We start from the raw sequence: 27,696 nt of genomic DNA, 5'->3' as shown, positions 1-27,696 counted from the left end.
GGGGTTTATATTTAAGCTGGTGAGCTCATCTATAATGCCCGAGTGGGGTATTGTATTGAAGGCTTTTGCGAGGTCCAGGTAGGCTGTGTGGACCACCTTCCCCTCGTCAATGGCCTTGGTGACTATTTCAAAGAAATTGACCAGGTTTAAGAGGCAGGATCTGCCCTTAACAAAGCCGAACTGGGTAGGATCCAGTGTCTGTAGGTCCCCAATATCTTTATTTATGAGGTCCATGATGATCCTTTCCATAGCTTTGCAGACCAAGCTAGTCGGGCTTATGGGGCGATAGTTTCCAGAATCCGCTGAGGCACCGCCTTTGTGGAGAGGGACCACTGTTGCTGTATGCCTCTCTTTGGGTACATATCCTGTAGTAAGGCTGAGATTGAACAGTAGTTTTATGTTTGGGTTTAGCTCTTCTTGGAGTTCATGTAGGACGCAGCCCGGGACGCCGTCTGGTCCCATTGATGCTGTGTTTTTTGCTTTGGAGAGGGCGGCTCTTACCTGAGCATCTGAGATGTCAGGGGGGCAGCACTCTGCTGGGATAGATATTTGCCCTTTTGGTGGGGAGGGGGGTAGAAGTTTGCACTGAACCTGTCAGCTAGGATGTTGGCAATGTCTGTGGGTTCAGTGTACTTGTTGTCATTTTGGACTAATTCTGAGCATATCTGGGAATTCCCACCCAGGTTCCTAACATAACTAAAGAAAGCCTTGTGATTATCCTTAGTGTCCTGTGCAATTTTTCTCTCGAAGCTGGCCTTAGACGATTTTATGAGTGCCCGTAGTTTTTTGCTAATACTGATCACAGATGCCTTCCCTTTTTGGGATTTTGCTGTATCATGTAGTAGCTTCCTCCTTCTATTGTATAGTTTGTTTATGGCTGGGGTCCACCAGACAGGACGTCTGCCTTTGGAGGATTGGGTCTTGGTTTTATTTGGGATTGCATGATCCATGCATTCCTGAAGGTGTTCATAGAATGCGTTTATAAAGAATTCTGTGGTCTGGGCCGTATTTTCCACAGGCCCGGGGGCTTTGAAGGATTCTACCTCGGTTTTGAGGAGTGTGAAATTTGCTTTAGAGAAGTTTTTCACTGTGGTTTTCTGGGCAGGGGGTGGGGTCAGGATGTGAATATCCAGTGAGATTAGTTTATGGTCTGATCTTACCAGTGAGGGTTACACTTCTGGTCTGGAGCATAGTGTCCCCATGTTGGTGATGATCAGGTCCAGTATGTTTTCCCCTCTTGTGGGAGTGGTAACAAGTTGTTCCATAGCATTTAAGGTTATAAATTCTAGGAACCTTTGGGCTAGGGTGTTGGAGCTAGAGTAATGCTCCCAGTCTATGTTTGGGTAGTTGAAGTCGCCCAATATAATGGTGTTTGGAGAGACCTTCATATTTTCCAGTGTTCTCAGGAAGGCCGAGTGGGGTTCCTGGGTTTGGGAGGGTGGTCTGTAGCAGGCTATAAACTGGAAGGCAGTTTTACCCACTGTTAGTTGCACATGGATAGTCTCTGATGCTTCGTGCTGTGCCACCAACCTGGAGGTGTGGGTATCTTTGACGAATATTGATACTCCCTCCTTTTGTGGTTCGGTCCAAGTTTTGGGGCCGAAAAGCATGCTATGAGGTATAAACCTGGTAGTGCTGGGGTGCTCTCGGGAGCCTTGAACCAGGTTTCTGTTACTGCACAGATATCGATGTTCTCCATGCTAAGGAGAGTTTCCAGTGCGTGCATCTTGAGGTTTAGACTTCTGGCATTGAGTAGCATTACTCTTAGTTTCTTATCCCTTGTGATACCTATGGAGGTGGGTTTGTCTTTTGAGCCTTGCCTAAAAGGCACTATGGGGCTAGCATGAGCCTTTGCCAATATCCAAAAGCCCAGGGGTGACAGGTGCAAGCCGTCCCTAGCGACGCATTGTGGCTTGTCGAGCATGTCATCCCAGGCTGTCAGGCATTGTATCCCCTTTGAATGACACCAATACTTAAGCCAATTGTTGAAATTGATCATCTTGTCTTCATATTGTGGCATCATTCTTGGTGAGGGTAAGATGCTACCCAAGGTCAGGGTCATACCGGCCTGGGCTACATGCTCAGAGAGCTCCTCTATGTCTCTTTTCATGTAGTCCAGGGAGGTACGTCTCAGGTCATTCACACCAGCATGGACAATGACTGAGTCATATTTGTACTTGCCTTGGAGTGACCTGAGTGCTTGTGTTATGTGGCGGATCTTAGTGCCCGACAGGCAGCTGACCGTGACCTTCTCCTTGTTCAGCCTGGTGAGCAGGACGTCAGTGTGCCTGATGATAGTCACCTATTACAAGTGTATCAGGTGTGTTGTTTAGCCTTAAGGGCTGTGACTGTTCGGCACACTGCCTTTGTGAGCTATGTGTTGCACTTGTTTTGTTTTGGGGTAGCGGTTGCTTGGGTGTCTGCTTTGGAGGTCTCTGCTGCTTAGGCAGATTTTTATTTAGAGCCTCCGAGTATGTTTTTGTGTGTTTATGTGTTTGGTTTGCTGTCGTGGTAGGTCTATGTGAGACTGGAATTGTAGTGAGTGTGGTTTCCTTCTCCTCCTGACTGGTTACGCTAATACTGAGTTGAGAGAGCTTAGCAAGGGGAGGTTCTGCAAGTGTAGACCAACAACATTATAATGATGTGTGATACATAAATAAAGATTCACTCTCATCTACTGTGCAAGCCAGTGAGATTGCAGCACATAGGAGAATATCCAAGAAGGGGTCTACTTTTACTCACTGAAATTACAGTTCTTTGCATTTCAAACAGCCGACTCCACTTCAGCAAACTTTCATTCAACCGAAAGCATGGACTACCAAACTCCTTTCCCTGGGAAACGAAACACTGGGCCACCAGGGAAAAAACTGAACGGAAACTAATTAAACCCACCCAAGTGGGGGGCTTCACCCCCCCCCCCAACTAAACATACCAGCTCCGAGATTGCACTACAGTGGGGAAAAGGGCAAAGTTCATCCTGGTGGCCAACTGGTTAGTTTCACAGAGAACAAATTTTGGTAGTCCGTGCTTTTGATGGAATGGAAGTTCACTGAAGTGGAGTCTGCTGTTAATTTTGGTGAGTAGAAGTCGACCCCCAAGGAGACCACATGTATCCTTTCAGGACAGAATATAATTGTAGGTACATTGAGCAGAGTGTGCAGATCCACATGAGTAAATGTCACATAGGGACTCCTTAGATTTGATCAGCAAGTGGGGTGTGCTTGAAATGGACATGCTTGCTCCTCCCCTGAACCTACAACTGATGAAGTTTTGCCCAAGGCTGTTAACTCCAGGAGAATGGAAGACAGATGCGTTCTCCCTAAATTGGACAGGTCTATTTCTGTACACTTTCTTTCCAATATCCTTGACCCTCAGGCTATTGACAGAAGTAGAAGAGGAAAAGGAAAGTGTGATCCTCATAGCTTCTTTTTGACCAAGACAGCACTGGTTCCCTCATTCATACAGCTTGGCAAGATGAAAGCAAAAGATGCTGCCTCAACATGTTGACCGTATGACACAGAACAAAGGGTCACTGCTATACCCCAGTCTGGCCGCACTGAGCCTGACAGCTTGGATGATATCACACTATTCCCAAGATGGCACAATTTTTTAGAGGATGTTCTAAACATTATGAAGGCTACTAGGAAGCCTGATGTGTGAAAGTCATACCTAGCTAAATGGAAAACGTTCTTCTGGTGCCAGTCCAAGGTCCTTGACTCCAGGAACACTAAGGTGGCATCCTGGAATGCCTTCTAGTCCTGTACAAGTCAGGCTCAACTTAAACATTTATCAATGTTCATACTATTTCAACCTGACTTCCTTTGGAATCCCATTTGTGTTCTAGGCTCTCAGACAGACAATTCCAAAGGGGGAGTCGTCTATCTTAGGCTACCCAAGAGACTAATGACTTCACCATAGGATCTCAGTTCTGTGCTAGAAAAACTGACATTGCCCTATTCATTTCCTTTCCTGGAAGATGCTACTTTTGGTGCCAGTTATCTCTGCTAGAAGGGTTTCAGTATTGCAAGTATTGACATGCAAAAAGGTGCCTTTCCTAATTTTTCATCAAAGTAGAGTCGCTTTACAAATTTTTCCTTTATGCCTGAAGTGGTGACTGAATTGACCTTAAATTAGACCTTTCAACTCCCAATATTATTCTTAAGCCTTTGAGCTCAGGAAAAAGTACGCTTAATTCACTTGATATGGACAGACAGCTGAGATTCTACTGTGACAGAACAAGAGATTTCAGGAAAAGTGAACAGTTACTTGTCTATTTTGCACAATGAAGCGTTAGGCCTGTTGGTGAATAAACCCTGTGGAAGTAGCTTAAGCTACTGTTATGAGCACCATTGGAAACAAGTCCCAGTCTGTATTAGAAGTTGCTCAGCTAGAGCTACAGCTGTCACCCAACTTTCCTTAGAGGAATCTGCACACAGGCCATCTTAGAAGCAGCAACTCTGTCCTCTGTACACACATTTTCAAAACATTTAGTTTCACTGTTACTGTCCAGGTTCCCTCCATCCACCCCCTTTTTCTGTTTTTACCTGGTATCCCTGTGGGGTTGGAGTGTAGGGTTGCCACCTTTTCAAATGCCCAAAGTGGGAAATTTTTAGTACAAACGTCTGATTTTGCAGGGCTAAACATACCCATGGCCAGTACAAAGGACAGAACTTCACTTTTTGGCCTACAGAAAAGCTTATTCTTGTAGCATTTTAGTTGCTTATTCTGTTTCTTATCACATTTAGGTGTTTCAGATACAGAATAACTGTTTTATGCAACTATTACATAAAATATAGGAAATGTGTTTGTCCTAAAATCTCAGGACATTTGCCATTTTTTTGATTTCTTTGCAGGACACAACTGCCCAAAGAGGGATTGTCCCTCTCAAAGTGGGACAGGTGGTAACCCTATTGAAGTGGCATTCTGTTCCTACCTCTTTTTTTTCTTACCAGGTCTTCATTGTTTTGTTTTGTTAGCTTTCTTGATTTGCTGAGATTGGCACACCTTAGGATGGACCTAGGCCAGAAACAGAAGGTTCTGCCTAGTGCACCATGTTCTACAGCTGGAGGATTCTGTCCCTAGTTCTGCCAGGCAAGAATGATCTGAAGATATTGCCGGCTGGTGTGCTCATTATATTACTGAATGAACATGCTGCTGTCTGGCACACCATTTATATTTCTAGGAAACCCCACTCTGGAAAGAGAATGTTGGCTGTAGACATGGGGGAGGGAAGAGTTCTGGAAGACTGTTCAATTGCAGACAGGATACCCCTAGAGGAGAGGACTGCAACAGGTGAAACTACTCTCAACAAATACATTCATGGTAAGTCCCTAACATAAGTGTACTAAATCTAGACATCCAAGAACAGTAATAAATAATTTTATGGTCTGGATTATGCAACAAAATATTGGGGTCTTCCGCTGAATACTGTAGCCATGGCATCTGTGCTATAAGAGCAAGACGTGTGCAAGTTATGTTTCATAAAATCATGCATTTAAGAGTTCTTAAGTTACTTTGGATTGTATAATTAATCAAAAGAGTGCATTTTGACATTTTCTTCTTTTTTAAGGAAATATAATGGGCATATTGAAAATAAGCCACTAACTGTTCCTAAAGACATAGACCTTCACTTGGAGACCAAGTGTGTCACAGAGAGTGATGCCATAGGTAAGAAAAGTTGATTCATTTATTTGCTTTTACACTGGGTATTTGTGTTTTGTATTCTCGCCTAATTTATTTTCAATACATGTCACCTGATTTGTATTTACTTGGAAGGAGGAAGGTGTTCTACTCCTGTTGCAGTGTAACACCTTTAAACGGGGTTACATTTACATCATATCCATTGCTAAAATGTATAGTTTTCATGTTTTGCCATTTTGAAGGAAATAAAGAGTCAGTGTTGTTTTCTGCCATGCTTTTCACTTAAATCCTAACTTAAAAGATCTTTTTTTCCTAAGATTTAGAGGTTATTTAGTTGAAAATGGGGTTTTTGTTCCTGTTTGATGCCAGATTGTAATATTCATTTGTTCATTTCTTCAGAGTCACCTTTATCCTGTTCAGGGTCATTGCTGAGCTGGAGACGGTCTTGGCAAGCACTGTGTCCAAGGCAAAAATTAGTAGTGGTCGGTCCATTGCTGGATGACTGTACACATTCATTGTGTGCATGCCTACAGGTATTTAAGAGGATCGGTAGTTCAAGTAGCAGTGTGTCTCCAGGATGTAGGAGGAAGCCAAAGCAAATAGCTAAAATTCACATGGGCATAGATAGACCGCACACAGTGGTCAACCCAGCTGAACCAGAGAACCAAGAGCTTTCTGCAAGGACGTGAAATAATTAGATGTAGTTGATGAGGAATCTATTAAGAACTTTTGCCACTTACTTTTTCCTGGTATGATTGTGTGTGTGTGTGTGTGTGTGTGTGTGTGTGTGTGTGTGTGTGTGTGTATATATATATATATATATATATATATATATATATATATATATATATATATATATACATATATATATATATATATATATGTGTGTATATATATATATATATATATATATATATATGTGTGTGTGTGTGTATATATATATATATATATATATATATATGTGTGTGTATATATGTGTGTGTATATATATATATATATATATATATATATATATATATATATCTATAGATATATATATATATATCTATAGATATATATATATATATATCTATAGATATATATATATATCTATAGATATATATATATATCTATAGATATATATATATATATATATATATGTATTTTTTTTTTTTGCTTTTCAGTGTTAAGTATATGTTTTGACATATTTATAACCCATATTGTATGTACTTCAAAGAAAGGTTTTGTCATTTTACACATAAGATGGTAAAAATGTTGGATTTTTTTTTCAGAGTTACTTTTGAAACCAAGGCTTTATAGGTATTACTTCAGGATGTCTTTTGCAGTACATTCAAACTCTGTCTGCTGTAGTTTTGATAAAAAACATCTGTAATCAAAAATTTAATCGAGCACCACTCCCAATGTCATGTTATTTCTCTTGCCAGCTGTATAAAATGTGCTTCACAATTATATGTTCTGCACTTATTTCCCACTGTTCAGTGTTTCCATTGTCCTAGTGTTGCATTTTCCTGTTATTGTACTGCTAGTGTTTTTTATTTTTATTTTTAACATTTTTAGTAAACATTACATTTTTAAATGTTTCATAGGTACACATATAGTGATAGAAAACAATCCATAATAACATTTCCATTGTTATTATCATACATCCTACATATTAAGTTTTCTGTTAGTAAATATCATTCTTTCTAACATTACACAAATTGCTTATTGTCTGCATTCAATTTCACTCCTCCTGAACATTATTCTGTGTATATTTTTCCTAGCAATTCTATTTTATTTCTATGCATCTCCTTTCTTCCATTTTTTATGGATCCTACCTCTGGTTGGTGTTATCTCCTTTATAATATTCAATTGTTCAGTTAGGGTCTGCTTAGAATTTAATATCCATTTTCTAGTAATTACTTTTTTGGAAGCTGATAGCATTAAATGTAGCAAGGCCTTACTATGTCTAGGCAATTCGGTTCAAAAGAATAGTTTCCTTATTTACAGCTATTTACTTGACCAAAATTTCTGACGGTGTATTCTGTATAGAATTTTTAAAGTCTTCCAACTCATTACATTCCCTGAAAACATATTTGCAACTTCCTCTCTCTTCCTTGTCACAACTCCAACACTTGCTATCTCTTTGAGAGAAAAATTATCTCCGGTCTGCATGGGGTATAAAAATTACTTAGCCAATCACATCCATGTAAAAGCCCCACACTTTCTAGACTTTGTTGCATGCTTGGAGCCAATTAAGATGTCCTCCCATTGTTCCTTTATAAAATGCTTTTCTGATCTTTCTCCCCAATATTGTTTCACTTCTGATTGATTCCTACAGCTAGTATGCAGTATTTTATATGCCCTATTAATTGAATTAAAAATTTAAACAGCAGCTTCTATTCTAGACTGCACTAAAAGCTCAACCAGAGCTGGCTTTTCAATTAACACTCCGCTGTCCCTTTCTGTTTGCCGATACTCTTATCAATCCCTGGTAGAGAAATCAGTCTCTAGCTTGCAGTCCAAACTTTTGCTTGTCCCATACCTCTGAACTGTGTAGATGTTTGCAGAATGTTCAGATTTTTCTTTCATATTTTGGTCTGTTCCTCATAAAATTTGTGGTTTTCTGGCAAACCACTGAGTACTGAAGTCGAGAAATAATGAGTTTCCAACTTCATATCATTCAGAAAATGTATACTAGTACAAGTCATGTCATTCTGGCAACTTTTTAAATTTATAACAGCAATATCTTTAAAAAAGTCCCAATTTTTGGGCCTCCCACGTATTATTTTATGCTTTGCCCACATTTCTTGAGCTACGAGGTTGAGAGGTATGGCTCCCCAGTCTTTTATCTTTCCCTCCCTAATTACCTGCTCCTAATACATTGGTTTGTTTGCTAATATTCTACAGCAAATTCAAACCCCCTTGCCTATTTATTTCTTTACTTGCAGTCATCCCTATTGTTAAAATCTCCTTTCTCCATTCCCTTATTGACCTTGTTTTTAGAGTATTTATTTTTTGCTGTCTTATGAAAATGATATATATATATATATATATATATATATATATATATATATATATATATATATAGAGAGAGAGAGTAGTTATTCTCCTTAAAGGCTTGCATTCAAAATCCTACTTCTGTCCTTGTGTATTAAACAGAAGATGTTACAAAATCAGAAAAGACAAACTCGACATGCCTCTCTTAAACTGCAGATGCTACTGGTTAAGATAGACACTGCAGATCTCAAGTTTATATCTGTTTTAGGGAAAATTGTGACAGTTTGTGAAACATATAGCCACATGTAATAACCGTCAGTCTTGGATACCTGTGGGACTACCACTGGCTATAAGACACAGTGAAACTGTTACTATGGGCTTTCATAAGTTAGAGATAAATGTTGCTGTGTTTTTGCATAACTGGCCATTTAATCCGTTTCGGTACAAAAAATTGCAACCCGAAAGAATAGCAAAATTGTAGGTTGTAAAAAAACAAAATAATAATAAATGTGTCCAAAGGTCACTCCAGAGGCTGTGTAGGACAGTGGATCAGAAAGACGTAGCAGAGAATTTCGACACTAATACAATGGCTATGTATATAACCCATGGAGTAAAGAATTCCTAGAAGTCCATAGCTGAATGTTGAAAGAAATATTGAAAGAATACAACAGAACATATGATTTGAGAACTGTTACAGCAAGCAGCTCCTTGAATAATGTACGTGTTTACAACCCATATCAGCTGGTGTAAGGGGAAAAAAATCAAAATCACCCATCATTGCTAGTTGGTAAACCCTGTCTACTTGTACTGTGTTGAGTGCTTCAATGAGCCAGACTACATATCTTGCTTATGTGCTGTTTGCAAAGAATTATGCTTGACAGAGCCTTACACAAGCAGCTACAACCTGTGTGAGAAAGGTGCAAGATTGGGTGCGGGATTATGTACAAAGTATGCTTTAAAGAAGTGTAATGGAGGAGTCCCTGAGATGTCATCTGATGAAACGTGTGTGTGTGTGTGTGTGTGTGTGTGTGGTGTGTGTTAGTTGTAGTAAGTTTAATGATCCATTTAAAATTACCCTAGTACAAGCTACTGTGTTTTACTGTGTATTTGTGTGTGTGCATATGTGTGTGTGTGGTGTGTGTTAGTTGTAGTAAGTTTAATGATCCATTTAAAATTACCCTAGTACAAGCTAATGTGCTTTACTGTGTATTTGTGTGTGTGCATATTTATGTATTTGTGTGTGTGCATATATGCATATACATACACATAGAAACTGTGTATGTATATATGTGTGTGTGTGTGTGTGTGTGTGTGTGTAGATATATGTGTGTGTGTGTGTGTGTCTGTAAATGTAGATATAGATATTGTGTATGACATTTAAGACTCTTAAGATTCAGGAAAATGAGTGCCTAAGATAGCTATGGAGATTTATTTGAAGGCATTATCCCAAGTGAATACCTCCAGTTAATTTCATAACCAAAGATCATGAAGTTGTCACTGAGAGTGATGCAGAGGTGAATAAAATAGATCTAGAATGTACTGCTGAAGATGCAGCAGGTATGCAGCATCCATGTAGACTGTCTAAAGTCAGGCAAACTGGTAAAAACTTGTATAAGTAAAGTGGTTATCTTCCACAAAATGGAAATCCATGAATGTGCCGAAAAGATAAACAGCAAAGGTGGTGCATTATGTGGTACAGCAAGCCAGAAGAAATGTCTGTAACTGTAAATGTAGCTTTTGTTGAGGGTCAGAAGACTTTGTTTTGAACCAGTGGGTGGTAGACAAGATAAACTCCAGTTTAGATGAGGATGTGCTTGTAGTTTACAACATCTATTTTCATTATTCTTGGGAACTAAGCACTTTGAAAATCAATAAAAGCTGACAAGAAGTTAACTGTGTGGGTCAAAAGCATGCAACTTTGGGGTATGCATGTTCCCTATGAGAGACACCTGCAAGCATTGTGCTCAAAGCTCATCTTGTGGCTATAGGCTGAAGGACTGAATATTTTGAGCTGATTGTTTTAAGGAGGTTCTGCACTTTTACCCTCATGTGAAGAAGGCTTTTCTTCCTTGGAATTTAATTTTATGGAGGACAAGCTGTCACCCATGTTCTTCTTGAACAATCTGGCTGAGTGGACCTGGCATGCACCCCCTGAAAGATATGGATATTGGTAGCTTTTATAGCCTTTTCATAGATTTCTGAGCTATATGTTTTGACTTTCCAGAAACTCTTGTGTACTGTTGCTCTTGTATTGGATGGTCATTATAGTGGATGTTTGTCAGGACCAGCTCTTGGTTTCTTTTAAAGGTGATGATTGATTTATTGCTCAGGCAGCTCATTTATGTTGATGTCCCCTTTATGGGAACAAATCCCATGCCCGATGAAGTACTAGTGTGATGTGAAAGCTTGTGTTTATTGTACATTAAATTCTGGGAATTTAACCGAGCCATTGGCATTTTATGGAAACAAACTCCATGGGGGGGATGAATACAGGGTGTACTATGAATGTTTACCACTAGTTCTTTTTTAACTCTCATAGAAAGCAGAACTTTAGAAAGACTCCTCCTGGTAGGAAGTGTGTTGCAGTTGACAGGTATAGAAAGCAGAACTTCAGAAAGACTCCTCCTGGTAGGAAGAGTGTTGCAGTTAACAAACAGACCCGCTCTAGATGGATTTCCAGCTGTATTGTCTTTTGTCATCAGTTGTGTAACAAGCAATTAGTTAATGGTCTCATGGAAGGATGATTTATTCTAGTGCTTGCTTTTAGGAATATGTTCATATAGTAACCACATGGATTTTGTTGAATAGCTTCCCTAAGCAATGTAGGTTGGAGCTTCATTCCAGAGTGTCCTTTATCATGTCCATACTTAGGAGTGTGCTATCTGACTGGCAGACAGATGGCCATTCTGGTTTTTGCCACCACGTTTTTTAATTTCTCCAGACTTTAGGATTGCTAATACAGTGACGGGTACTGTTAAAGTTCAGGAGAATTAACTCTGCTCTAATCTTTAATATTCGCTAAGAGTGGTCTTTTCAGCACCGCAATGTAAATCGATATACAGTATAAAAGCAAAGTGTGCATGTGTACAGAAACAGTTGCACAGTTTCAGATTCATTGCCATGATATCTTGGTTTAATTAAAAAATAATTTTTCCACATTGCCCTTGTTTCTTCCTGCAAATCCTTGTGTTTTATTACTTTGTGTCTCTCTATTTACATGTGACACTGTAATCACTGGGTGTAGCAATTTCAATCATCAGTGCTACTTTTGAATTGTTTTCATAGACTGCTATATCTGACCTTCCCACATCTATTTTTGAACTGTTGGTAATGGGTGATCCCATGTGATATAAACTTTGTCACCCTCTATAATGCTTTGTGGCTCATGTTTCCACTGCTTCTCAGGTACTTCAGTATTGTACTTTAATGTTTGCACAATCCTCAATGCAGCAATCTTACCACATTATTAGGCCTTTAAGTATACAGGCCCTCTGCCATTAGTGTTTCACACCCAGCAGCTAGACGTGTGACTGTTTCCAGTTCAGTGTTACAAAACCTGTATTTGTCTGTTTCGTCCTCATGATATTCATTGTGTTTCACTGTTGCAGGCCTAACCAATGGGTTATCCAGCTCCCGGTAGCCCTCGATTGGCCAGAATACCAAAGGTAAGTAAAATTGATGTCAGCTGTCATCAGTTGTAAAGGACGTCAGGGTGTCTGATGCAAAAGGAGGCAGCCGACATTACTTCCTCAGTCTTCCTTGCCATGGAGCCCGAAGCAGAAACATTTCTTGCACGAGTGCCGGTCGGCAGTTTACCTTTTTTGTTTCAGACTACAAAGTTGAAGTCTACTACAGCTAAGTACCCCATTGGGGATCTTTTTTCTTGCCTTAACGAATGTCAGAAAAGGTTAATAATTGTCTTACCTGTGGAAAGCAGAATCCCCCATAGAGATTTTCATTCCTATTGTATTATTTGTTAAGGCCTTGACTACAGTGTTCCTAATTGTGATCTTTCTTTGTGCTTCCTTTAATCCGCGTACTATCTGTCGTCGGGCTAAGTTTTTAGCTAAGCATTTTGGAGTTTGGCCGAAGTTTGTCAGTATGGCGTCCGCTGGTCTTTAGGCTTCGAATATCCCCAAGAAGTGTAAAGATAAGGACCACGACAGGCTTCCGAAGGTCAAGTCATTGGATGATGTTAGGTTGGTCGTCAAGTCATGCGGTAGCCAGTGAGGCTCCTTTGCAGCCCCTGCAACCTGCAGATTTTCAACTGCAGGCCTCGGTTGAGACCATTTCAGAGGTCCCCAGGCCTCCGGCATCCATTTTGCCTTCTGATCTTCTGTCTGTTGCCTCTTCAGCTGGATCCGGATCCGCGAAGCTGACTCCAGTGTCAGAGACCTCCATTCTTCAGACAGCAAGCTCATACCATCAACTTCGGCTGCAACTTCGGTGGTTACCAGGCCTCCCAAGTGCTTTAGACTTTGCAGGTAAATCTTCCAGTCGTAAGCCTGTGAAGAGGCAGGCTCAAGTTTCCTCTCGTTTCCCTCATTCTCAAATGGTTAAAATGGCTGATGATCTTTTGACTCTCTTATTAGGGGTTCACAGCCTCCTCCTTCAAAAAGAGGTAGGGATGTCTCTCCTGAGGCTTTGTCCTTTTCAGGTTCGGATGCTTCTACTATTTCTGTTGATGAAGAATTTCTCAAGCTTTCTCTCCTTTTGAGGATTCAGACGCAGAGGAGTCCATTCCTTTTGCTTCTCCTCCAGAAGATTTCTCTTTTGGTGATACTATAAATACTCTCTGGGAACATTTTAAATGGAAAAGTCAGGATTACCCCCTTTCTAAGAAAAGGATTAGGGAGTTTTTGGATTTGCCTTAGCATACGCCTTTGGCTAGTCCACCTGTGTTGGAAATGGTTGATGATGTTTTTCTGGAAAATTCCTTGACTCCAAATTCGGTTCCTCCTGCTCCCAGGAAACCTGACTGGTACTATAGAGTTCCTGATTCTCATTTGTTTTTTTTCAGGAATCCGTTGGCTGATCCAGAGGTTATTTCTCAAGGCCCTAAAGGAGTTAAGGCCACTGTTACTAAAAATCCTGTTCCTTCTGACAGAGAATCCAGGAAACTAGATAGGTAGGGTAAAAAGGTTTATACCTCTGCCACTCTTTCTATTAGGTCTACTAACTGTCTTTTTCATATGCTGAAGTACCAGCAGCACACCTTAGAAGCTATTAACTCTAGGATAGCAGGTGTGCCTCAGTTGGCGGAGAGTAAGGATATGCAGGATTTGCTAAATTCTGCCAGTCTAGTTAATAAACATTCTTTACAGTGTGGTTTTGACATTCTAGAAGCCTCCTGTAGGGCTACAGCTACTGGCTGTGTTAGAAGGCACGTGTGGCTCAGGGAACAGCCCCTACCAGAGCCTGTTAAGGCTAAGCTTTTAGATGTACCTTTGCATAAGGACAGTCATTTTAGCAGCAAAGCAGAGGAAGTGCTCAAGAAGATGGAAGACAAGGCCAAGTCTATGCAGATAGTTAGACTTTCTGCAAGTTCAGCCTCCTCGCTTTAGCAGGAATTACCCTTCTAAGAGTTGGACGTTCCATGATACCAGCAGACAGAGCCATTCTAGGACTAGAGGTTACAAATCTTCTAGGGGACAGATGGCTATCCCTCAAAGGTCTAAGCATTGGCAGGCTTTCTCTTCCAAGGTGGGAAATTCTAAGCCTGCATCTCAATCTAAACATTCTCAATGACTCTGTCCAACTTCTGCCTGTTCTTGCCTGCCCGGAGAATCCTTTAGGGGGAAGGTTGGCCCTTTTTACAAATGTTTGGGTGACCATCATGGAAGACAACTGGGTTCTCAGAACTGTAGCCCTTGGGCACAAGTTTTCTTTCCACACCTTTCCAGTTTCCAAAAGATTCCCGGATGCCCCTTCAAACCAAAGGGCATAAGTAGAAAAGCAAAATTTGTCTCTGTTACATCTGGGGGAAATAGAATCCGTTCCTGCTCAGAAGGTAGGCCAGGGATGTTCTCAGTGTTTCACTGTTGCAGTCATTACATTAGGGTAATCTGCTGGCAGGTTGCCCTCAGTCGGCCTGAATTCCAAATTCTTGGGTCCTGCGTCAGTTCTCCTCATCCATGACGTCAGGTCGTCAGGGGTATAAAACATGCAGCTGACGCTATTTTCTTTAGTCTTTCTTGCGCGGTGCCCAAAGCAGAAGCATTTCGCAAGTGTCGGTCGGCCGACTACTGAAATATTTGAGTTTGAGTTTCAGAACCGAAGTCTTCACTAAAGCTAAGTACCCCGTTGGGCAAACTTTTTTTCTTGCTCCATACCGATGTCAGAAAAAGTTAATAATTGTATTACTTGTGGGAAGCAAATACCTCATAAGGATTTCCATTTATACTGTATTGCCTAGGCCCTGATCACAACATGCCTGGCTGTCGGTTTTGTGCTAGATTTAACCAACGCACTATTAAGCGTCGGTATATTTTTTCCTCAAAGTATTTTGGAAACCGATTTAATTACCCAGAAATGTTGTCGGATAGCAATCCGACTACCAGAGTACACAAAAAAATGCAAAGAAAAGGACAGAGAAAGGCAGTCGAGATCCAAAACCAGTCGCCGGTACTCAGTGGGGCACTTTCGCAGCCCCTGATACCCGCTACCTTAGAGTCGCAGGCCTCTACCGACACCCATGTGGAGTCCGGCATGCCGCAAGATGCTCAAGGTATTGGACCGACGGATGTATCCCCCTCAGATGGGTCTGGAGCCGCTGAGCAGGCATTGGCTTCTGAGGGTGTTTTCAGACCTCAACATTTGTATATCAAACCGACGACAGCTGCAAAACCAAAGACAAAAGCAACTTCTAAAGCTAAAAAAACAACGCATGAGCCACGTGCACAGGCCTCTATGCCTAAAAAACAGATGATCAAAATGGCTGAAGACCTTATTACCTTGATCAGGGGTACCCACCCCCCTCCAGATAAGAGGCCTAAGCAAGACACTGATGATGAATCTTAAGATCAGGTTTCTATTTCTTCTGATTCCTCTTCTGATCAGGAATTATCTATACCTCCCTATGAGGATTCTGATGCAGAGGAGTCTATACCATCTGCATCTCCTCCTAAGGATTATTTATTTGGAGAAACCTTGCATACTTTTGAGGGAGCATTTTCACTGGGAGAGTCAAGATTTCTCAGAATCAAAAAAGAGGCTCAGGGATTTCCTCCTTCTCCCTCAACACAGGCCTTTAGCCATTACCCCTGTTTTAGACATTGTGGATGATGTGTTTTTGGAGTACAGCTTGACCCCTGACTCCTTACCTCCGGCTCCAAGTAAGCCTGACAGATATTACAGGGTCCCTGATGCACATACATTTTTATTTAGAAACCCTGCTGCTGATCCTGAAACTATTTCACAGGGTCCAAAGGGAGTTAAGGCCTTAACAGCTAAAAATCCTACCCCCTCTGACAGAGATTCAAGGGCACTGGACAGATGGGAGGAAAAAGGTTTATACATCTGCAACCTTGGCAATCAGGGCCTTAAACTGTCAAGTTCATATGCTTAAGTATCAGCAAGATGTTATGGGATTGCTGAAACAGAAAATGATGTTGATTTCTGAATGTGCAGAAAATAAAGAATTGCCGGAATTATTGCATGCAGCTGAACAGGATGCAAAGCATACTTTGCAATGTGGTTTTGATTCCGTAGAGGCCTCCTGCAGGGCCGCAGTTACTGGATCTGTGATAAGAGGCATGCCTGGCTAAAAGAACAAAATTTGCCTGATCATGTTAAGGCTAAATTGCTATATGTTCCTTTACAGCATGATATTCTGTTTGGTATTAAGGCAGAAGAGGTTTTAAAGAAAATGGAAGACAAAGCTAAGTCTATGCAAACTGTTAAAGACTTCTTACAAGTGCAGCCACCAAGATTCAGTAAACACTGGCCTACAAAAAAATGGTCCTTTTCTGTGTCAGACAGAGCTCAAAGGGGCAAATCCAGACACCCTAAGGGTTCCAGATACCAGGTGCAAGATTCATACAGGTCAAAGCAATGGGGCGCTTCTACCTCCAAATCTGGAGGAGATAAAGCGCAAACCTACAGAAAACAGTCCCAATGACTTCCCTCTGCCTACGCCAAGCAGTTATCTTTTGGCAGCACCCTTAGGGGGAAAATTAGCACTTTTTGCTCAAAATTGGTAGTTAATAACCCAGGACAAGTGGGTACTAAACATAGTATCACAGGGATACAGATTCCATTTCCACACTCTGCCAGTGGCAAATGGTTGGCCAGATCTACCACAAAATCAATGGGCAGAGGCACAGAAACAGGTTACGTCCCTCATGGAGATAGGGGCCATTCAGCCAGTACCAGAACAGGAAAAAGGACAAGGTTTTTACTCAAGACTGTTCTTGGTACCCAGAAAGGACAAGGCCTGGCGGCCAGTATTGGATTTATCGATTTTGAACACATACCTGGACATTTCAAAATTCAAAATGCTGACTTTGCAGCAGCTTCTGCCCATGCTGGGCAAGAATGCTTGGCTGGTGACATTAAACCTAAAAGAGGCATACCTGCATGCCCCAATAAGACAATCGTGCAGTAGATACCTCAGATTCAAGGCTGGCTTAATGCATTACCAATTCTCTGCACTGCCCTTTGGCTTATCTACTGCTCCCAGGGTCTTTACAAAGTGCCTGGCACCAGTTATTGCATTTTTCAGACAAATAAGTATACAAATATACCCCTACTTGGACGACTGTCTCATTCAAGCAGAGAACAAGGGCATTCTTCTTCGACACCTGGCGTTTGTGAAAAGGCTTCTAACATGCTTAGGGTACACAATAAACGAAAAAATAAATCACAACTGGTACCCTCTCAAAAGATAACATTCCTGGGTGCAAGCTTGAATACAACTGCCCAGATGGCTTACCTCACGCCAGACAAGAAAAGGCAACTGTCTACATACTTCAAACTGATGGCAACAAAAACCCAGTTATCTGCAAGACAAATTCTGCAGGCTTTGGGCTTCATGGCATCCTGCATTCTACTGATTCCATATGCAAGACTGCATATGAGGAAACTTTAATGGTACCTAAAAAGTTTATGGAGTCAACATTCTCACAGTCTGGAAACAATGATTCCTCTCATTCCCCTGCCTACTACAGGAGTTTCTATGGTGGGCAAAGGCATGTCACCAAAACATGGGACGGGCCTTCACTCTACCCCCTGCCAGCCAAACCTTAACAACAGATGCATCAGATTATGTCTGGAGGGCCCACATGGCAGGCAGATGCATTCAGGGCATATGGACCCCAAACCAAATGCATCTGCATATCAACCAGAAAGAGATGCTAGCTGTTCAGCCTTCAAGGACTTAATTCATCCAGGACAACTACTGATAAAGACGGACAACACCACGGTCATGTGGTATATAAACAAGCAAGGGGGCACACACTCTTACCCCCTTTGCAGATTAGCCATGGCACTGTGGGACACAGCTTTGACCTACCAAATACATTTTCAAGCTCAATTCCTGCCAGGAAAGCAAAATACTCTGGCAGACGATTTAAGCAGAAACCTTATGGATCCTCACGAGTGGAAACTAAATCCACAAGTCTTCAGCATAATAACAGAGAAATGGGGGAGCCCAGACTTAGATCTATTTGCCTCTCCTCAAAATTATCAGTTGAACAGATTCTGCGCAAGGACTTATCATAGACAAGCATGGAAAGTGGACGTCCTATCTTTCAGTTGGAAAAAACCTATCAGTTTACGTCCTTCCTCCTCTGCCTCTTCTTCCCAAGGTCCTCCTAAAAGTCGGACAAGAGAAACCAAAGATGATACTAATTGCCCCGGACTGGCCCTGCCAGTACTGGTACCCAATCCTAAGGAACTTGTTTCAATACCCAGCTTGGACCTTACCTCAAAGACCTCAACTACTGTCCCAGCAAAACAATCGGATCCTGCACAATCAACTCCAAACACTGAACCTGGCAGCATGGCTGATCATGTATTTATACATACAACACCTCTCAGTAAAGCTGTGATGGATGTCATTTTGGAAGCCAGAAGGCCTAGTACTAGAAAATCTTATGCTGATAAATGGAAGAGATTCTGTGCTTGGAATTGAGCACAAGGAACTGATACAGCAGAACCAAATATTCCTCAGATATTACAATACTTAACTGAGATGCTTGACAAAGGCCTATCTTTCTCAGCAATTAAAATCCACGCCTCTGCCATTTTGCCTCATTATAATACAGAGCCACCAATCTTTTCTCATCCTTTACTAAAGCAGTATCTAAGAGGAGCCAAAAATTTAAGGCCTCCTAGAAGATCACCATTACCTGCATGGGACCTCAATTATGTGTTGTAAAAGCTCACCCTGCCCCCTTTTGAACCAGCTGCTAACGCTGATATAAAGTTCTTATCATGGAAAACAGCTCTGCTACTAGCAATTACTTCAGCAAGAAGAGTTTCAGAGCTACAGGCCCTCATGGCTGTAGAACCTTTTATCATATTTTACCCAGACAGGGTGTCTTCGAGGACAAATCCTACATTTGTGTCTAAGGTGGTTTCCAGTGTGGCTCTTAACCAAACAATTCATCTGCTAACCTTTTATCCAAATCTGCAGAACAAGGGGGAGAGAATTCTGCATTCCGTGGATGTACACAGACTGCTAAGATTCTACTTGAGCAGGACTAAAGCTCTAAGAAAAACTGAGCAATTACTAGTGACATATGCTGCAGGATCAGAAGGAAAGGCTATTTCAAAGCAGACAATTTCAAAGTGGATAAGCCACTGCTTCCGTTTCTGCTACTTACACCATGGTAAACCTGTGCCCAAGGGCATTAGGTCTCATTCCACCAGAGCTGCAGCTACTTCAGCAGCCTTTCTAAGGGGAGTACCAACCAAAGACATTCTAGAGGCTGCTACTTGGAGTTCTGTTCACACCTTTACAAAGCATTATCATTTGCCTCTCTACTCTGTCCAGGGCAGGCTTTGCCACTGCAGTTCTGCAGGGCCTTATAGCCGCACCTAATGCTGTTTAGCTCCAGCCTCCCAACCGTAGCTTTGGGATTCTACACAAATGTAATGACTGCAACAGTGAAACACGACGAACATAGTACAGTTGTGTACACTTACCATAAATGTAGAGGTTCGAGTGTATTCACTGTTGCAGTCCAGATTACCCACCCGCCATCCCCTTGTCATTCTGGAGTTTATCTTTCCTTCTCTATCTTCTACAACCTATGTGGTGTATTTGCTTGTAGAAGAAGGTAAAGTTTATATGGATGCATGTATATAGATTTATATATATATATATATATATATATATATATATATATATGCATGTGTGTGTGTGTGTGTGTGTGTATATATATATATATATATATATATATATATACGTATATATATATATATATATATATATATATATATATATATATATATGTATCTATATGTGTATGTATATATATATATATATATATATATATATATATATATATATATATATATATATAAATAATATATATTTTTGCTACCTTTTTGGGGGCACCTGACATCTGGGGCAAGAAAAACTAAAGAAAATGGCGCCGGCTTCATGTTTTATACCCCTGACGACCTGACGTCATGGAAGAGGAGACAGCAACCGGCGCAAGACCCAAGACTTTGGAATTCAGGCCGACTGAGGGCAACCTTCCAGCAGATTACCCTAATGTACTGACTGCAACGGTGAATACACTCGAACATCTACATTTATGGTAAGTGTACACAACTGTACTTTTCTATTCCAGACACTTCCTAGTTCCATATAAAGAAGGCACCTGGTGTCCTATCCTAGATCTATCCATCCTGAACTCTTTCTTTTATTTATTTATTTACATTTGTTGACCAGGTGTGCCCACCTGGATGTAGGTCCATTTTCAGCGGAGGCCCTGGGGGGAAAGCTCCTCAGTTAAAATGTACAGACGGTAGTTACATTGGATTTACATAGCAATTAACAATTTGATCAACATCGCAATTAAGAATTACAAACATAGTTACAGATGAAGAACATAATACATCATTAGACAGCTAGAATCTTTATCATCTGCGAAGTACATAAGACATTAACAATTGTTACAATAAGAAGTTCCTGCTGTATAATAAGTAGTTAGGCTTATGAGCATCCGAGCTTTCTATAATTAAGGTAGTTAGTGGGGGGGGGGGGGTAGTGGGTGGATGGAGTGGGTGATAATAGAGGGGGAGTTGCAAGGGCATAGCCAGCATGTTTTAGGTGCGCTTTTAGTAAAGCTTTGAAGTGGGTGCATGATGGTACGGAGGTAATTGTGGGTGCGAGGGAGTTCCATAATTTGGCTATGGCGCAAGAGAATAGTGCTTCCCCAGCAGAGTTATTGGCTTTAGTGACCTGTAAGTGATTTTTGTTGCTGGATCTTGGTGGTCTGGTGGTGCAATAGGGTTGGAGTAGATTCTGGAGGGATGGGACTTTTAGTGGATGGTTTACTATTTGTGGGTGAGTGTGAGTTGATACAATTGAAGGAGGTGAGGGAGTTCAAGCCAGTCTGGTTCAGCAAGTGAAAGACGGTGGTGACTACGGTAGGATGCCCCTGTGGCGAATCTGGTGATTTTGTTGTAGCAGGTCTCTAGCTTTTTTAGATCACATTGCCTTAGGTTGGTATATTTTGGAGAGGCATAAAGTAGGGTGGAGATAAGGTGGGAATTTGCTACTGAAATCTTTGCTGCTTTGGTGAGAAGTTGCTTATTTCTGTATAACTCTCCTAGTTTTTTGGGGACTTTTTTATGGTCATGGATATGTGAATGTCAAATCTTTTCCACTCCTAGCAATTTGGTGTGTTCTATTGGGTGTATACTGGTGTTGTCTTTTGCTGTGATGTTAAAGTGAGAGTTGTTTTGAGCATGTTTGGGGGGTTGGAAGATGAATAGTTTAGTTTTGTTTGGGTTGAATATTAATTGGGCATCGGATAACCAAGTTTCAACAGCAGAAATGGCTTCCTGTGTGACTTTTTGTAGTTTGGGTAAGGACTGGGCTCAGCAGATGATGGTTGAGTCATCTGCGTATTGTATGAGTGTGTCATGTTTGGTGGCAGAGGCTAGATTATTGGTGAATAGAGAAGAGTAGGGGTCCAAGGATGGATCCTTGGGGAACCTCTATATAGACAGGTAGTTGGGGAGATATGTCATTCTGCCATACAACGGATTATTGGTGGTCAGACCGGTAACTGATACCATTTGGTGACTGATTGAGAGAAGGATAGATTATTGAGGACAGAGATGAGTTGTTTGTGTGGGACCATGTCAAATGCTTTAGATAGGTCTAGAAAAGTAACAGAGGAGAGAGAGCCATTGTTTTTATGCTGAAAGATAGTGTTAGTAAAGGAGAGTAAGGCAGTGGTGGTGCTATGGTTTGGTCTTTCTTGATAATTCCAAAGTTCAAAATGCTCACTCTGCATCAGTTACTGCCAATGTTAGAAAAGGATTTCTGGCTGGTAACATTGGATCTCAAAGAAGCTTATCTGCACATCCCTGTCAGGGACAGTTGCAGGCAATACCTTCGTTTCAGGCAAGCAACATTGTCAATTCTCTGCGCTGCCCTTTGGTTTATCTACTGCTCCCAGAGTTTTCACAAAGTGCCTTGCTCCTGTCACTGCTTTTTGCAGGCAAAAGAAAATTCAGATTTATCCATACTTGGACGACTGTCTAATTCAAGCAAATTCTCAGGAACAGTTGTTAAGGATTTAGAATTTGTAAAGACTCTTCTCTCTTCTCTGGGTTACACTCGCAACGTGGAAAAATAAAAAATGGTGCCATCCAGAAATAATATTCCTGGGAGCTAGTCTGAACACAGCTGTCCAGATAATATATCTCACCCAGGAGAAGCAGACAACTCTCTTAATTTGCTTCAAGGACTTGGCAAGCCTGTCTCTGCTCCCTGCAGGGAAAAACCTGCAAGCTCTGGGATTCATGGTCTATTGCATTCTCATGATTCCATATGCAAAACTGCATATGAGGAAATTGCAATGATACCTCAAGAACACTTGGTGTCAACACACACATGACCTGGATGTGATGATTCCTCTGTTTTCATGTCTGCAGACAGAGTTTCTATGTTGGACAACAGCCTGTCTACATAACAAAGGTATGCCTTTTCGCCCACCTCCTGCCATTCAAGTTCTGACCATGGACTCATCGGACTATGCCTGGGGAGCTCACCTGGATGGCAGATGCATACAGGGATGTTGGAATGCCCAGCAGATGCACTTGCACATAAACCTAAAGGAATTGATAGCCGTTCAACAGGCCTTACTGGCTTTCAAGCATCTTCTTTCTCCAGGAACTCTGCTTGTCAGAACAGACAACACCACAGTCATGTGGTACATCAACAAATGGGGAGGGACTCATTCTTACCCCCTGTGCAGGCAGAGTATGATTCTTTGGTCCACAGCAGCATCATTGGGCCTACATCTTCTAGCCCAGTTCCTTCCAGGGAGACTCAATGTTTTGGCAGACCAGTTGAGCAGACAGACCCTGGATCCTCATGAGTGGCAGCTGAACAGAATAGTCTTTTGCAGCATCATTCAGAGTTGGGGCACTCCTCAGGTGGATCTTTTCTCCTGCCTGGACAACTACCTTCTACCACTTTTTTTGCACCAGACAGTATCACAGCAAGGCCTGGAAAGTGGATGTTCTGTCTTTCCCTTGGACGCTACTTTCAGTTTATGCCTTCCCTCCTCTTCCCAGAGTTTTGTTTAAGATCAGGGACAAAAGACTTCCTCCTTGGCATCTTCTTCTGAAACCATATCTTTTGGTTCAGGAAGGGGGAAAAATTCTGCATCCGCATCTTCAGTCTCTCCATTTGGCAGCATGGCTTATTGTATGAATCGATCTTTTTCCCTTTCCCAGCAGGTGGTTGATGTACTTCGTGAGGCTAGGAGGCCTAGCACTAAGAAGTCCTACGCTGGCAAATTGGAAAGATTCTCTCTTTGGATGCAAGCTAGAGGGGAATCTTCTCAGCCTACCCTTCCTCTGATCTTGGAATACTTGGCTGATTTGTTTCCCCTCTATCAAGATCCATGCTTCAGGCATTTCTGCTCATTGTTCTTTTTGCACAACTCATTTTCTCTCATCCTGTGATGAAAATGTCTCTCAGAGGTGCTTGCAACTTAAAACCTCCCCGCCTACTCCAGCCTGGGATCTTAATTTTGTTCTAGAGAAACTCACTCTTCCTCCTTTTGAGCCAGCTGCCACTGCAGATTTAAAGTTTTTCTCGTGGAAGACTCCCTTCCTCTTGGCTCTAACTTCAGCTAGGAGGGTTTCGGAGCTGCATGCTTTGGCTGTGGAGCCTTTTCTTATTTTTCATGCAGATAGGGTCTCTCTGACAACCCTCCCCTCCTTTATGCCTAAGAGTCAGGCTAGAAACCACCTTAATCAGTCCGTACACCTTCCTACCTTTTCTAATCCTCGAAATAGAGGTGAAAGGATCCTACACTCTCTTGATGTGCATAGACAACTCAGGTTTTACCTGGGCAAGACTAAAGACCTTCGGAAATCAGCACAGCTATTGGTCAGTTTTGCCCCTGGAGCCCAGGGCAAGGCTATTTCTGAGCAAACCATTTCTTAATGGATTGCTCATTGTATTACCTTTTGTTATTCCTTTCATGGCAAGGTTCCTCCGTAAGGGGTTATGACCCACTCAACTAGAGCAGCTTCCACTTCTGCAGCCTTTTTAAGGGGTGTCCCTACTAAAGACATTTTGGAGGCTGCCACATGGTCTTCTGTTCACACTTTCACAAAGCATTATAATTTGCCTTTGTTTTCTAAAGCCAGAGCAGGGTTTGCCACTGCTTTTCTGCAGGGCATTATCTCCAATCCTTGATTCTGTTGGTTCCTCCTCCCTTTTCTCTGAGCTTTGGTAATCGACCCATTGGTTAGGACTGCAACAGTGAAACACAATGAACATAGTACAGTTGTGTACAGTAGACATTCGTTCGAGTGTATTCACTGTTGCAGTCCTGCTTTCCCTCCCTTCTTCCCCCTTTTTTCTCTTTTCCTAAGGTACAGGCTAAATTTGGTTTAAGCCTTGTCTTCTGGGGGCTTCTGACAGTTCTGGCAAGAAAGACTGAGGAAGTGACGTCGGCTGCCTCCTTTTGTATTGGATGCCCTGACGTCCTTTTATAACTGACGACAGCTGACATTATTTTTACTTATCTTTGGTATTCTGGCCTATCTAGGGCTACTGGGAGCCGGATAACCCATTGATTAGGACTGCAACAGTGAATACACTCGAACATCTACATTTATGGTAAGTGTACACAACTGTACTTTCAATTGACTTTGTAAACCAGTTTGTATGTAGTCAGCTGTCCTGTACCGCTAATATTAACCTTTCATCTTTTGGTTTAATTTCACTTCTCCTAATCATACCTCTCAACTGTCCAGATTATTGCAGACTGTCCAGATTTTTGCCTCACATATTTGGTCTGTTCCTCATAATATTTGTGATTTTTCTAGATTTTTGTGGCAAATCAGTGATGACTGAATTCCCTAAATAATGACAGGCATTTTGAGTTTCTGACATTATATCCTTCAGAAAAAGCATGGTTACACAAGGCCTTTTATTCTAGCAAATTTTATAAGAGCAGTATTTAAAAAAATTGTCCCTATTTTAGGGGCTTTGTCCAGCTTTTTTGTGCTAAGAGGTTGAGAGCTGTGGTCTCCTTAACCATTTTTACTTCAGATCCTGTTCTACATGAGGTTGTTCTAGGAGTTTTCTGTACTTGCAACTATATTTATGCCTTTTCCACATATCTTGCTTTCTCATCTGATCTTTCTCATTATATTTTTATTGTTTTTGACATATTTCGTTGCTGGCTGATTGCTGTCTACTTCTGCTTGGTTTCTGTTCCCATTGCTATTGCTAAATTAAGTAGGAAAACCATTTGTTTTCTTCATGTTTCAAAACTTTCACTATTTTTAGGTCTGGTGAGGTCAGCCAATATGTATGCAGTTCTACGATCGCAGTTCTGTACATGCATTCATTTTCATGAATGCCCATACCTCCTTCAGAATAAGGAATGTAATATACATCTATATCTATATGCATATATGTGTATATATATATATATATATATATATATATCATAATGTCGAAGTCTGACCACTTCGAAGCACTAAAGGTCAAACTTGAATGTTCAAAGTGTCAGAACTTCAAAACATATAGTGGAGATTTCCCTTTACTGCACTGTAGTGCGATCTCCGAGTTGGTATATTTAAGCAGCGGGGGTGTGGTGGGTGCCGGGGGGCTTTCCCCCATGCATGGAGTGTTTTTTTTTTTTTTTTGACATTCGACATTTTAACACTTCGAACATTCAAGTTCGACCTTAAGCGCTTCAAAGTTGTCAGACTTCAACAATATGATATAGACCCATATATATATATATATATATATATAAATATATATATATATATATATATATATATATATATATATATATATATATATATATATATATATATATATATATATATATATATTTTTTTATATCTATCTGTCTATATGTATTTTGTGTGTATGTATATATATATATATATATATATATATATATATAAATATAAATAAAATCTTGGTATACACTGATTTTTGTATATCATTTGATAAATGTGAAACATGTTTCTTTTGTTCCTGTCCAACTAATCTTCTGTGGCCAGTCAGTTGGAGGGGCAAAATGGTTTATAGGTTGGACTTTGTTCCTAGATATCATGGCTGTTTTCAGTATTAAGTTTAGTCTTCTAAAATATTCCTTACTGAGTTTGTTTGCATTTATTCATGTTCTATTGTCAGTCCTTCACCAGTTCCCAAATATTTATATACTTCTTCCTACTCAAGTTCCTTTATATCATATTCCTGTCCCAAACTGATATTTTCATGGTGCTGCAGGTTTCCTGCTTTAAATGCTGTTTTGCACATTTATCAAGACCAAATGATCATCTTATATCATCTGAGAAAGTTTTGACCACTTCCAGTTGTGTCTGAACTATACAGTTTTAAATCATGCACAAAAAGAATACAAGTCTTTACACTTTTTTTGTCTAGGAGCCGAACTGTAAACATGACCTAATTTGTTTAGTAGACTGTTTAATGGGTTAAGACAGGCCGTCGAGGTCCAAAACTGCCGACGACGCATCTCCTAAGCCAGTTGCCAGTTTGCCGGTACTCAGTGAGGTGCTTTCGCAGCCCCTGATATCCGCTACTTCTGACTCGCAGGCCTCTACTGAGACCCATTTGGAGTCCGGTATGCCTCGAGATCCTTTACCTATGGAACCCACGGATGTCTCTACCTTGGATGGGTCCGGAGCCGCTGTGCAGGCACCGACATCTGAGGGTGTATTCAGGCCTACAGACTTGCATATTAAACCGACTCCACCTTCTATACTAAGGCTTAAATCATGTCTAAAAAAACGATGCCCAGGCCACATGTTCAGGCTCCTATGTGTAAAAAACAAATGATCAAAATGGCTGAAGATCTTTATTACTCTAATCAGGGGTAGTCAAGCCCCCACCCTTCTAAGAGGTCTAGGGCTGAGCTTGACTATGAATCTTCTGATCAGGACTCTATTTCTTCTGATTCTTCTAATGACCTGGATTTGTCCATGCTTACCTATGAGGATTCTGATGCAGAGGATTCCATTCCCTTTGCTTCCCCCTGAGGATATTTCTTTTGGGGAAATTTTACATACCTTAAGGGAGCATTTCCACTGGGAAAGTCAGGAATTTTCTGAATCAAAAAACAGGCTTAGGGATTTCCTTCTATCTCAGTATAGGCCTTTGGCTATACCTCCTGTACTAGACATTGTTGATGATGTGTTTTCGGAATCTAGTATGGCTCCAGATTCCCTGCCTCCGGCTCCTAGTAAACCTGACAGATACTACAGGGTTCCTGAGTTCCAACAAGTTCCTTTTCAAAAATCCTGTTGCAGATCCAGAAACCGTTTATCGGGGGCCCAAGGGCATTAAGGCTTCTACTGCTAAAAATCCTACCCCTTCTGATGGAG

The 27,696-nt window shown here is 41.1% G+C and overlaps 1 protein-coding gene across 2 annotated transcripts in view; it reads left to right on the top strand.

Annotated features, from left to right (window-relative positions):
* The window catches only part of TMEM161B (transmembrane protein 161B), an 885,867-nt gene that overhangs the window by 145,285 nt on the left and 712,886 nt on the right, over window positions 1-27,696 (top strand). For both annotated transcript variants that reach the window (XM_044064157.1, XM_044064156.1), the window contains exon 4: window positions 5,570-5,667. In XM_044064157.1, coding sequence (XP_043920092.1) covers window positions 5,570-5,667 — 98 coding nt within the window. The remainder of the gene's footprint in view (window positions 1-5,569; window positions 5,668-27,696) is intronic.

This window comes from Protopterus annectens, chromosome 2.part2 (assembly GCF_019279795.1).
Source record: "Protopterus annectens isolate FY-2018-M chromosome 2.part2, PAN1.0, whole genome shotgun sequence".
Lineage (NCBI taxonomy): Eukaryota > Metazoa > Chordata > Ceratodontiformes > Protopteridae > Protopterus > Protopterus annectens.
The sequence above is the reverse complement of the archived record's forward strand: the minus strand, read 5'-3'. Positions and strand labels throughout refer to the sequence as shown.